This window comes from Calidris pugnax, unplaced genomic scaffold (assembly GCF_001431845.1).
Source record: "Calidris pugnax isolate Ruff unplaced genomic scaffold, ASM143184v1 scaffold44, whole genome shotgun sequence".
Taxonomy (NCBI): Eukaryota; Metazoa; Chordata; class Aves; order Charadriiformes; family Scolopacidae; genus Calidris; species Calidris pugnax.
In genome coordinates, this window is record NW_015094506.1 from 44317248 (window position 1) to 44331085 (window position 13838).

At 40.9% G+C, this 13838-nt stretch overlaps 1 protein-coding gene across 1 annotated transcript in view; it reads left to right on the forward strand.

Annotated features, from left to right (window-relative positions):
- NAMPT (nicotinamide phosphoribosyltransferase) overlaps positions 1 to 13838 on the forward strand; it is a 171696-nt gene that overhangs the window by 141058 nt on the left and 16800 nt on the right. Inside the window, exons 2-3 of the mRNA XM_014963367.1 lie at positions 11908 to 12064; positions 13345 to 13448. Coding sequence (XP_014818853.1) covers positions 11908 to 12064; positions 13345 to 13448 — 261 coding nt within the window. The remainder of the gene's footprint in view (positions 1 to 11907; positions 12065 to 13344; positions 13449 to 13838) is intronic.

Here is a 13838-nt window from a genome sequence, read left to right on the forward strand (position 1 = left end):
GGACTCACGGGGTTTCTACGCACTGGGCAGAGCCAGCGTGTGGTTCTCTGGTTGTACAGACGTGCCCTGCATCGCCTCGGCAGAAAAACCTAACTTTTTTATTTCTTCAGGAGCTGTGTTGCAATGTCAAAGAGGTTGTTGGTGCCCTTAAACAAAAAGTACAGTAGCAGTCCTGGGTATCATCGTAAAGCATTTGTGGTGTTATAGTCCTTTAAAGGTTTGATCACTCAGGTGGGCTTCAAGGAGGAGGGTACTTCTAGATAGAATAATTGAAAAAAAGCAGATACGATGTTATGGCCAGGTCTCGTTACCAGCAAACTACCAAAGTACGAGCCTCAGTGTGTGCTCCAATTGCTGACTTGTGCTGTCATACCTTTCCCAGCTCCTCTGTGGCATTATTATCATTGTATGCTTCTACATAAAGACAGTCTTTTTGTAAAAGAAATTCTTAACACTTATTGTTGCTGTTTGTGGGAAGGTGTGTTGGAAGACTGGAAGGCGCTGATGCATCTCAGAGCAGCTCAGCCAGAGCATCCTAACACTGCTGCTGAGGGCTCACAAAACAGCTTTCATTGAGGACTTATCTAGCTACAGTACTCTTTAAGAACTATGTTTTAAGTGCTCGTTATCAAACTTATTCGAACGCTTTTCTTCCATGTCTGAGACTAATCACATTAATTACTGTAGGCCTGGGTTTAAACACTATCTGTTTTAAATCTAATTTGCACACTACTTTTCCTAAATTCACTGGATCTGCTGTAGTGTTAGTGGCAGTGAGGAGCATTGGAGTGACAGATCACCAGTTGGCTTCTGGTGTGTTTCCTGCTTTGTAGGAAAGACAACTTGGCAACACTTCAGGAGTGGTAGAAATCTTAGAGGTCAAGTAAAGGCTGAGGTGGGTTTTTTTTTTTCCAGTTTAAAACTGAATTTGGATGAGGTTTTCTGTGGCAGGTAGGAGCATTTTCTATTATACTAAAAACAGTTGGAATGGTGTAGTTTGCTTTGTTAGGACTTCTCAAATTTTCTGTCTTCCTGTATGCTTTTTTCTGAATCTTAGGAACTCCAGCATCTTTGAACAAGACTTAAACAAGTAGTTTCTTTTATCTTGTTGGGTAATATGAGCAAACATCACTTATCTTCTCCCTGGATGATACTGTCATTTCCTAATCAATGAAAGACACTTAGTGAGAGCACTTTCAGTAACAACGGCACTAAAATATCTGGTAGTTTGCAACATCAAGCTTTTTGCAGGAGTTACCAAACACTCCTACTAGCAATTAAAAGAAAAGTGAGAATTGATCTTGTGTGTTTTTCTTTTTTTTTTTAAGTATTTCTGCTATATCCACAATTGTAGCATCTGTGTGCCGTACTGTCTGTATACAACGTTCAGAGTCTAAGAAAAAACATGGATTTGTTCAGAAGCTCACTTGGTGATCCTGTTGCGGTAGATGCCGATCAGTACAAACTAATGTTGGTGACAAAAGTCATCTGGAAATAAACAGCTTGGGAAGGCAGGGGGGTGTGGAATATATGTGCAGTAGGACCCTAGCTTAGGCAGCTGTCCGTGAGTAAAAAGTTCTGGTATCTCAGGGTCATATCTGTCAAAACTCATTAGCCTTGAGTGTTAGCTCCAGTGTCCCAGTTCTCTCTTGTCGCAGTTGGAAATTTGGGGTGGAGAGAAAATTGGTTACTGGTTTAGTGCCTACAAAAACGCAGAAACAAAGTAATTTGGTAGGCAAAGATTCATCTGTGGACAGTTAAGCCAGCCTCCCCTCCCTCTGGACTGTTTTCCTCTGTGTACATCATAGGACATTTCCTCTGAAGTCACAGAAGATATCAAATAATTCAGTTTCAAAAATCTTAAAAAGCAGTTTTTGAAGAACTGAGTATCGTGCTAATTACTAGTACAATTAATATTTCTAGATGGGAATAGTTCCCAGTTCGTAAATTGCAGACACTTGCTACACACTGGATCCAGTACTGGGCTTCCATTATGAACTGGGCTTTTCTACAAGAGCTCCAGGATTTTGAGGCTGGGCTTCCAATTGTGCAGTTTATGTCTAACCCACGTAACAAGATAAGTGTTTTTACATCGGTTAGGTTTTTTTTCCTTGCTGTGTACTTTATTGCATATTCTTAAGCTTCTCCAAATCCCACAACAGTGTAATTCCTCCTGTGTGCGGGGTATTATATGCCATTCCTTCAGAGCCTGGGCATGGGCATATGGCGTGGTGTACATGCGCCTTGCTGATAAGTGACAGCAGTCTCTCTAATTCCTTGGATCATAAGACTTTGAAGAGATTCATCAATGCGATGTTATCTAGGGAACCTCTTTGTTTGCATGCCCAGTGCAGCAATGACGCTTTTAATAGTGAAGTTTCCTGCTAGTGACTCGGTATTACTGGAAAAGGGAAGCATTTGGAGTCAAAATCCTTGTTGCTAGAGAGCTGCAAGTGAGGGGGTATCAGCAGGCTCCTTGAAGCTCGCTGTTTGTGTGGTATGATGGCATACTCTCATGTCCATACCAAGAAGTCCCAGCAATTTTACTGCTCTGTGACAGTGAGGGTTCTGTTTGCTCATGGGGCTTCCCAAGTGGAAGGGTCCGTGCCCTTCAGTTCCTCATTCATCTGACACTGTTGACCATGGTGGGTTGACCCTGGCTGGACACCCACCAGAGCAGCTCTGTCACTGCCCTCCTCAGCTGGACAGGGGAGCGAAAACAGAACAAAAGGCTTGTGGGTGGCGATAAGGGCAGGGAGAAACCATTCAGCAATTACTGTCATGGGCAAAACAGACTCAACTTGGGGAAATTAGTTTAATTTATTGCCAATCAAATCAGAGTAGGGTAATGAGAAATAAAAGCAATTCTTAATGCCTTCCTCCCACCCCTCCCTTCTCCCTGGGCCCAACTTCACTCCCGATGTCTCTCCCTCTTCCCCCTGGGTGGCACAGGGGGGCAGGGAGCATTGGGTTCTGGTCAGTTCATCACAGGTTGTCTGTGCTGCTCCTTCCTTCTCAGGGGGAGGACTCCTCATGCTCTTCCCCTGCTCCAGTGTGGGGCCCCTCCCATGGGAGACAGACCTTCACAAACTTCTCCAATGTGGGCCCTTCCCATGGTCTATAGTTCTTCACAGACTGCTCCAGAGTGGGTCCTTTCCATGTTCCCTTTCCACGGGCTGCAGTCCTTCAGCAATGGACTGCTCCAGTCTGGGTCCCCCACAGAGTCACAAGTCCTGCCAGCAAACCTCCTCCAGCATGGGCTCCTCTCTCCACAGGGCCACAGGTCCTGCCAGGAACTTGCTCCAGCACAGGCTCTCCATGGGGTCACAGGCCCCTTCAGTCATCTACCTGCTCCAGCATGGGGTCCTCCATGGGCTGCAGGTAGACACCTCTTCCACCATGGACCTCCATGGGCTGCAGGGACACAGCGCCTGGAGCATCTCCTCCCCCTCCTTCTCTGACCTTGTTGTCTGCAGGGCTGTTACTCTCACATATTCTCACACTACTTGCTCCAGCACAGGCTCTCCATGGGGTCACAGGCCCCTTCAGTCATCTACCTGCTCCAGCATGGGGTCCTCCATGGGCTGCAGGTAGACACCTCTTCCACCATGGACCTCCATGGGCTGCAGGGACACAGCGCCTGGAGCATCTCCTCCCCCTCCTTCTCTGACCTTGTTGTCTGCAGGGCTGTTACTCTCACATATTCTCACACTCCTGGGCTGCTGTTGCTGTCATGCAGCAACTTTTTCCTTGTCTTAACTATGTTATCCCAGAGGTGCTACCACTGTTGCTGAGCCTTGGCCTGCAGTCAGTCCATCTTGGAGCCAGCTGGTATTGACTCTATTGGACACTGCGGAACCTTCTGGCATCTTCTCACAGAAGCCACCCCTGCACACGCCCACTACCAAAACCTTGCCACGCAAACCCAATACATTGACATGCCCCCTTTCCATTTTATTTCTGTTTGATTCCCAGTGCTCTGTTTATCCCGTATTTGTTTATTTCTGCACAGACAGGAAATCTTACAGGGTATATGTAGTGTGAAACTATTGAGAGGACCAGCTTAGAGCTGTGTTCTTCAGTCAGAAGACACCAGTGACTGGCATATGCCAGGCCTGGGTTGGATGAACCATGAGCTGCAAATGGGAAAGGCTATCAAAATAAGGACTGAGCCTTGTTCACAAAAGTAACAATACCTTAACTTGTTTTTACCACTGAAATGTATTACTTGTGCTTGGACTGTTTTGTAATTAAGCTGATACCTATAATAAGCTGCCATGTAATTTCCCCATAGGAGTAGCTGACTTTCTGTCTAGACTGTAAATGAGATCTGTTTCAGAATTTAGTTCTTTCTGGACACTTCAAGGAAGCCTAAAAGATACTTTTTAACTCTATATGCCTTACATGTTGGATTTTAATTATTTGCCATTTTGAGTGACTAATTTTACTCTGCATGGATGTAGAAGAGCACTTACTTCTGAAGCACTTCACGTGAGTGTTTATTCCAGGCTCTGACAGCCTGTATATCCTTTATTTAGAAGCCTAGAGGTATGGAAGGAAGGCACATGCATATTCTTTGCTTATTGCTTTTGACTAGTACTTACTGTCTGCAAAATACTCTTTTCAGCAGCCTACATATGTGTACATGTATTTATTAAAATCTTGTGGTTGGGGTGTGACTCAGTTCTCTTGTAATTCTGTCCGTGGAAAAGCATTGGAAACTTCTGGCTCGGCACCCCTGGTAAGCAATCTTCACTCAATCTAGGTTCGTTATCTTCCGAGTTTTGATTTGCAGCCACGCAGTCCTGTTACAAACCCAGAGTCATCATTGCTCTAAGGGAACATCACAACTGTACAGAATTCAGCCAATTTTTAAATTAATGGAAAGTAACTCTGTCCAGAGTCATTGCAACTTTCATTGTTGAAAAGGTGAATGTTTTTCTTTCATTAAGGAACAGGAAACTTGTAGCAGTATGTGAAGTAGTACATCTGCCTATTCACAAATGTGTAAACAGTAAACATAAGGCATGTTGTCATCTTTGTTATGATAATCTTGGATACAAAGCACACAGAAATTTTTGAGGGTAAAGAAATCTGCTGTTACCTTTTTTAAACACTATTTTCTCTGAGCCTTTTAGACTCTGCTCAATTATAGTGCTTACACTTGACCTTGTTTTTCAAATAAATGTGGATGTAGTCACTTACAGCATCTCTGATAATATGGAGCTCTCATAAGAATTCAGTTGCTTGCATGTGCTCTCCTTAGCTTTCTACTGGCTGTTGTCTTAACATTTTTTTCTCACTCTAGTCCTCTTGTTTTTTAATACGCATAGAATAGATGATGGATGAACTAGAATACAGAGACAGTAGAAGTGGTACAAGATCAGTCTTCAGTCATGACTTGCGCTAGTTTATCCCTCTCATCTTATAAGAGCAGATATTTCCCAATATTGTCACTTTAGGTTCTTAAATATTTTCTTAATCTGTGGTTGCTTCATTTATGCGTTTTTAATAAGGGGCCTGGAGTCTCCCTAAGGCTCTTTCCTATGGCAATTTGAAGCTCGTGTTTAACCAAAATAGTAAGATTGTACTTGACTGTTAGATTTTATTTTTTTGGTACTCAAGTTTTTTTTCACTTTACCTGCTGTTATTGGATGCCCTTTTTGTTGACTAATAAAAATTGATTCTTCTAAGGTTTCCTCTTGCATTTGAATAAGCTTATCTTTTAACCACACTGCCTTTTGGGTTGGTTTTCATTGCCGCTTTTGTTTGTGGTGTGCATTCCTTTTGTGATTGCTTTGAAAGCTACTAAAGCATCCTTGTTGAATGTGAATATGACTGCTAGTCATGGCTGTCAGCAATACCTGCAGCAATACTGCCGATAGTTATGCCTCACCCCAGGGAGGTGTATCTGGTAGAGCATTCCCTTCGCTTCATCTCCTTGTTGTCAACAGTGTTGTTTTTCATACAGGTCATTGGCAACCTTTGCTTTTAACCACTGCATTGGTTAAACTTCATAAGGGTTTAGGTAAAGCACTCGTAGCTCTCACTTTCACTTGTGTCATAAAACAGGCGAAGGTCAATTTTCACCTGCACTGGGAAAGATATAGCTCACATGAGTGCACTGAGAAGGTGCAGTCACCTTGGGCCCTAATTACTTGCCGCAGACCTGAAGTGCCCTACCTGGGTGGTGCAGCTATGAGCTTCCAGGGACACGCTTCTTCTGGCTTAACTTCCACCTCTCCCTCTGATACTTCGTGTTTCTGGCTGTGCAGCTCCATGGATTCAGTAGCCAAGTTGTTCTGTACCTGTTTTGCACTAAAGATCTTTTCCAAACAACTCCAAAATGTTCAAACACCATCTTAGCTGAATTGGTATCACCTTACCACTTACAGAGTTTATGTACGGTGTGCTGGTTTTGACTGGGAAAGACTTAATTTTCTTCACAGTAGCTAGTATGAGGCTGTGTTTCGGATGTGTGCTGGAAACCGTGTTGGTAACACAGGGATGTTTTAGCTGTTGCTGAGTAGGGCTTGCACCGAGTCCAGGCCTTTTCTGCTCCTCACCCTGCCCCACCAGCGAGTGGGCTCAGGGTGCAGAAGGGGTTGGGGAGGGACATAGCTGGGACAGCTGACCCCAGCTGACCAAAGGGATATTCCATACCATAAGACGTCATGCTCAGTATATAAAGCTGGGGTGGAAGGAGGAAGGGGGGATGTTTGGAATGATGGTGCTTGTCGTCCCAAGTAACTGTTATGCGTGATGGAGCCCTGCTTTCCTGGAGATGGCTGAACACCGACCTGCTGGTGGGAAGGAGTGAATGAATTCCTCACTTTGCTTCCCTTGCATGGCTTTTGCTTTTCTTATTAAATTGTCTTCGTCTCAACCCATGAGTTTTCCCTTTTGATTCTCTCCCCATCCCAGCAGGGGGGAGCGAGTGAGTGGCTGCGTGGGGTTTGGTTGCCAGCTGGGGTTAAATCACCACACTAAATCCTGCTGGCTGGGTACTTGGGGTTTGTTTGCTTCGCTCTAAGCAGGGCTTAGAAGCATCTTTCTGATGGCTCACATTGGCACCCACCTGATGTAGCTGAGCACCAATGGAGAATTTGGCCACGCCTGACTTCTCTACTCACATCAGACCTGGTTTTCTCAGATTTTTAAATGGTTGAGTTACACAGACTTAAATAACCTTTTAAAGTCCATTTCATTGCAATCTCTTGTAGAACAAAACTTATAGATTGTTAAGATTATTTGACTTTTATGGCAAAGGTTTTCTTACCTAGTATATAAAAATGCAGCCATGACTGACCTCAGTCATCCATGTTTTGTGGTATCTGTTAATTCTTTTTTCTTAAATTTTAACTATTCATGTTTGGGGTGCTTTTTTGGATGGCTGTTGTGAATGCAATTTGTGCTTCATAGTTTTTCTCAAATGGCTGACGATTTAGTAGTCTTTCTGGAGGTATTCTTTGTTCAGAATATACTTTATTTGGATGCAATTTAATAAGGAGTTATCACAACTGGAATAAAAGTGCTCTATTTCAGTCATAGTACACAACCTTGTTGTAGGTAGTTGTTCCAAGGGGCTGCTTGTCATACTTTGTGTAGACAAAATCTAAACCACAGTCTTTGAACTAAATATCAAAAGGTCTTTTGAAGATATTTTTGGGGTTTGTTTTCTTGTAAGGGTCTCTTAATCCCTGTAGGGGCTTTTGTTTGGTCTTTGGTTTTTTCTTTCTGCAGAGAAGAGGTTTCCTATTGACTTCATAGTCACTCCTGCTTCTCAAGACCCCATCTGTGCAAGTCCTGCTTCTGTCATCCCCTAAGTGAAAGCACAGATGTATCGGTACTGTCTTGATCTGTAGTCACATAAAATACATTTCAAATATTGTACATTGTCACTGCTTCTTTCCACTCTTCTCTATATATACAGAAGGATGCAAAAAATCATCTGACAACAAGGAAAGTTCAGGGTTTTGGTTTTTTTTGAAGCATAGTTTCCATTGTCCAAGTGCCTTCGCATGTTGTGTTATGGGTTGTTGGTTTGTTTGGTTTGTTTGTTTGATTGGTTGGTTTGTTGTTTTCAGTGGCATTCTTTGTGTCTTCTGTGAACTGTTCCTGCTCCCTAGAGCTTGATCCTTTTTCAGACTTTTTTTGCCACCAGGCATTTCACTACATGCCAAACCACCTGACCATCGCTATAGTGGATGGGGATTGCTTCCCTGTGTCCTAGTGCTCCAGAAGTGCCAGCTAATGGTCAGAGCTGCCATGATGTTTTGTGGGCAGATACTCCTCCTAGGTATGGTGCCTTACCTGAGAGCTTGGAAGCAAAACTGATGGCCCCAGATAAGTGAACAGGGGATGTAGGTCTTGTTCTTAACTTCACATACCTATACAGCGTGCCTGGAGTAAGTCATGCTTGGAAAGTGTGATTGTGTCTTTAAATGCTGAGTAGTCAGTGAGAAGCCTTGCAGACACCCAAAAGGTGTTTCAGCTTTATGGATAAAACTAATCGCTGTGAAATGTCAAAAGAAGCACAAGTTATTTAAGTTTGCTTAGATGCAAATACCTTAATTGCCAGGGATGTGTATTTTCCACTGTTAAAATAGATTCTAATTTGTGAAGAATATAATTGAATCTTACACGTACAACAATTGTAAAGTTCCTTTTCTCTTTCAAGTACTTGAAGCAATTTAATTGATAAAATGACATTTCTATTCACAAAAAAATTTATTTGGATTTGAATACCTATCTTCTGGATACTAGCCAGTATATATATTTTCAGGTTAAGATCTAATCTAAGGTCAGAAAAGTTAGCTAAACCTGTGATTTAATGTTTGAGGAACTTGAGTGTTTTCTTTAGGTGGAAGGTACCAGCAAGGTAGTCTGGGAGAGCTGTTTCCCCAGGTATGCTACATGAAGGATAAATCTGGCTGTTAGCATTCCAGCTTGATTTCAACCCTCAAGTTCTGATTTGCAGGCAGAGCACCATGTTTTGTGACCATGCTTCAAAGCAGAGCTAGAATGGGAAGTCCCTAAAAAAAACCCTGAATGTAAATGCAATAGGAGAATGCGGCACCAACTCAGTGTGTACACTGCACACCTTAAGCTAATTTTGGTCCTGTAACTGATTTGATAGGGAGAAGCATTTAGGTGGAGGAGATGTCTTTGAACTGCAAAAGTCATGTGATTTATTTTTTTTTGTTTTAAGATGGTACCCAAAGGTCACACAAATTTTCATTACAGTGTAGGTGTTGACTTCAGCAACCAGCTGGTAGTTAGTAAGTTGGATGACTAAACTTTTTTAAAGCAACCCAGTGGGCAGTCTTATGTGGATATAGTTTTCTTTTTTTTTTTTTTTTTTTTTTTTTTTTTTTTTTTTTTTTGTGTTTTTTTGGAGTAACAAAATTTCCTGAAAGGAGATAAAGTTGCTCATTGTTTGTCTTGGTTTTTTTTTTTTTTTTTTTTTTTTTTGCTTGAGCTGTTATGAGTAGAACAACAGTGTTACATTGGTTTGCTCTAGAGCTTGTCACAAGAAATTCAGAGAGTTGGTTTGGGGAGTTGTTCCTGGGGCATCTGCCGTGTAGGTGCTAAGCTGGTGGGCTCGCGGTTGAGCCTTTACTCTAAAACCATGAAGCTGTAGCATGCTAATAGGATGAAGAATGAAAATAAAGTTAAACAGAGATCCCAGGTGATATAATCAAATAATAAAGAAGCACCAACTTAAAGTCCTGTCCCAGTCATTTAAAAGAGCAATTTTTTTCATACAACTGCTTAACTTACTGAAGTGGCATCAGTGTGAAGCAAGGAGCTGCTCTCTGTGCCTCACAGTGAATGAACCTTCCAATGAATTGTTACCTGCCTTTTTTTTCCTCAGAGTCCATTTAATACTTTTTTTTTTTTTTCAGGGTGGTTGTGTGTGTTGTGTTCTTCTTTCCCTTAGTTTGAGAGATGTGTCTAAACAGCATATTTTTGACCATACCACAGTGTGAGGGGTGGTTTAGGGAGGGTGTGTGTTACATGCCTTTCTTTTTAAGCATGACGGTATCCTGAAGACAGTTTTCTCTGTAGAACTAGAAAAGGACATGTTATAATTTGTGGAGTGAGATGTTTCTTAATAGCTAGAAATAAATCTAAAAGCCGGGTTTTGTATTTGGGTCTAACGTTACTACTTCTGCTTTTGGGGGGCTGTGGAATTGGAACACAATGGGTTTGTGCTCTATCAAATGCCTGAGTCGCAGTGCTTTGTTTGAAGTAAAGGCAGAAAACTTGCAATGACAAGCTTGGGTTTTATTTCATTGGCCTTGAAAACCTCCTTAGAAGTAAAGATAATGGAAAGATCTGAAAATTGACCTTTTTGTTGTTTGAACGTTTCCTTGCAGCATTAGAAACACAACCCCAACCGTGTTGTGATGGTATAGGAAAACCAAAAAATTAAGCAGTCTAGTTCATTGCCTAAGCTGAGCAAAATGCTAAATATAAATGGCTTTTGGAGCGGGGGAACCCACTATTTTTAAAATTCGCTAATACATAGTTTTAGCAACACAGTAACGGAAACTTTCAAATATTTTGTTTTGTGGTACATTTAAAAAACCAAACAGGACAATAAGGAAGAAGTGGTAAAACTATCACTTTCCCAATTCCTTGTGATATTAGACAGTAAAGCTTTTAAGGTGATTTTGGAGTAAGAAGCAGCAGCAAGGCACTTACGGTGAACTCATGCTCTAACCTATAAATTTGGGGGTTTGACAACATTTCAGACACAACTTTCACACCTTTTTGAGTTTTGTTCTGTTATATGATGGTGCTTTATTCTGCCATAGGAGCAGTTTTCTCTTATGGAATGTATAGGCTTGTTCACAGACTTTTCTTTTTGTCATAATTTAAGAAAGCTTTTGATAGCTTCACCTTTGGAAATGCCTTAACCTGATTTATGTATCCTGTAATTTGAGCATCAGTAGTATTACATTTATGTTTAATATGGAATTACGCCTATTTCATGGAGTTTGCTTTTTACACATTAGGAGATAGCAATTTTGCGGGTTTAAGTTGCTAATGTTTAGAGTGTATGTGTTTTAAATTATAACATTACTCAAAGTAAATTTCTGGGTAGATTTACTATCAGTAGCTCAAAAAAGCTGTTACTGTTGAATCCAGTGTAACACCATCTGTTCATGTGACCAATTTCCATGTAATAAACACTTTCGGGCCGTGACTTTTCATGCTTCCTTTATGCTGAATGTGAACTTTTTCAAAGATTGGGAAAAAGTCCACCAAGCAAAGTTTGTGAGGAGGTACAAACCTCAGGTAGACTTCAACAGCATTACCAGCAGTAACAGGTTTCAACATAATCTGGGCTTGGGAAACTTCCTCTGCTCATAGTGAATGGAACACTTGGGTAAAGGCCATTGTCAATGCTCCCTTGAGCCCGGATGGCTTTTATTTGAACTATGTAATTACAGCCTTCAAATTTCAATAAAATACAGTGGGCACCTCCACTTTGGTAGTGGCAGACAGCTTTGTGCTTCCAATTTCAAGCTTGGACAAAGTGTGGGAGAGGGAAGGCTGACCCTGTGTGTTGGTGCTCAGTGGGGCTCCTGAAATCCCAGCCAGTCTTTCCCCGTTAATCAAAGCAAAGTCATCAGGGGAGTCAAAGAGCTGACCATCAAAATTGCTCTGGGGGAAAGCCCTGACACAGAAGTGAAGAATGAGATAGGGAAGTCAGTCTTTTGGACTGAAAATTGAAGGTGGCTATAAAAGGGAAAATCCCCCAAATTACTGTGTAGAGTGTTGAATAAAAGTCCAGAAGAGTTGGGTTTCACTCTAAGCTTTAATGTACAAATAAGTTTTCTCTGTGCTTTGTAGTGATGTTTTGAGCTCTTACTGAAGTTTTTTTTCTTAATGTAGGTTACACACTACAAGCAATATCCACCTAATACAAGCAAAGTATATTCCTACTTTGAATGTCGTGAAAAGAAGACTGAAAATTCCAAATTAAGAAAAGTGAAATATGAAGAAACTGTTTTTTATGGTTTGCAGTACATTCTGAATAAATACTTAAAAGGTAACTGTCTCAAATTCTAGTAAGTAATACCTGTAAATACCCCAAATACCTGTAAATAAATATTTTCATTTTTCTCAAGCCTGGAGTCTTATAGTGGAAACAATCCCAGGTTGTCTTGGTACAGTGTAGGTAGATCTTATTTATGTGATTCTGAAAATGAGATGTCCACCTTCATAAAATGGTATTGACTTCTTAATTCAGACACCTCTCTACTATGTTTATTTATGTCAATGGTTTATTAAAAATGAAGAGATGTTCCTATCCTAACTTTATTGTGCTAAATTGAAATGAATTATAGTAGAGCAAGACTGTGCATAGAATCACAAGAAGATAGAATGTTCAAGGAGAAAAAGATTTCGCATTTTGAACATAAGGTTTAGTCTGTATTTGCTGATTTACTTACTCTGAAAACTCCTAAGGGTTTTAATTTCCCTTAAATTTCAGTTGCCACTCAGTTTAGATCACTGAATATGGCAGCTAAGTGTGAAAGTGTTTCCAATATTGCCAATTTTAAAAAGTAACATTTGAAAACTCATTGCTGCTGTTTAAGATTTTGCGTTTTTGCATTATGTACAAATATTACCTGTTCTGACCTGTATGCAAGTTGCCTTCTGCCAAGCTTTAGAAGGAAGACTTTAGTCATATGGCTTACATGTCTTTGTCTTGATCCAGAATCCATAAATATCTTTGCCAATTTGGCCAAAGATTGGAATTCCACTATAATCAAAACACTTGATGATCCTGTGCTTTTCTCTTAGGCAATCAGAGGATTGATCTCTAACGTTTTCCAGCAGCTGATTGGTTCTAAAGCAGCAGCAATGCTTATTCAAATACTGTGGTTCGTTTAGAGACTAGTTGTCAGGCCTCTCCATGGGGATTCTCCCTGGAGCAGCATCGCTTAACCCTTGTGCTAGTCTGGTTACGTCTTGTTGCGTGTCCCAGGCTGCCCAGTCATCACGTTCTTCCAGGAAAAGCACTGCTAGTAAAACCCTTGACAGGTCACTGACTCTCATAAAAGAGTAATTATCTCAGATTGTTCCTGGGTCACCTGCAAACTGCAAGTATATTTTACCCTGTTGGTTTCTTGAGCAACCTAATCTATGTAATAAATGAAAGTAAAATTTTGTTTTAACATAGCTAGTGTACTGCATTTGACATATTCTCTGTATCTTTGTTGAAGGCAAAGTGACTTTTCTGTGTCTGAACCTTTTTGTTATTTGTCTTATAAATTGATGAATATCATAAGTTTCTAAGCTTTCGTCTGTTTTCTGAAACTATAGGCAAAGTGGTGACCAAAGAGAAAATCAAGGAAGCCAAAGAAGTATATAGGGAGCATTTTCAAGATGATGTCTTCAACGAAAAGGGATGGAACTATATTCTGGAGGTAAAAACTTACGAAAATAGCATGAGATCATCATGAAGGATTTATGAATCAACTAGAATAAATACAGCAGCCTCTCCTTGTAACCACGATAGTAAAGACTGGATAGATTTAGATTTTTCTGCTTAGTGTACAGGGAGTAGCAGCTGTCAAAGAATAATCATATAATTGTAATTCCTTAGAGAAAAGTAATTTTCATCCTTTCGGATGCCAAATATGGCTTTGCAGGTAATAAGGATTTATGACTGCCGTCAGCCAGATAGTGTAAGTGAGGGCTTGTTGGCAAGTCTCCATATATAATACAGTGCTTAGTGGTTGCTTGCATCATTTGCATTGCTTTCTGTAACTAATCATAAGGATTTTTGTTCTAATGCAGAAAGCATTACAACTTCT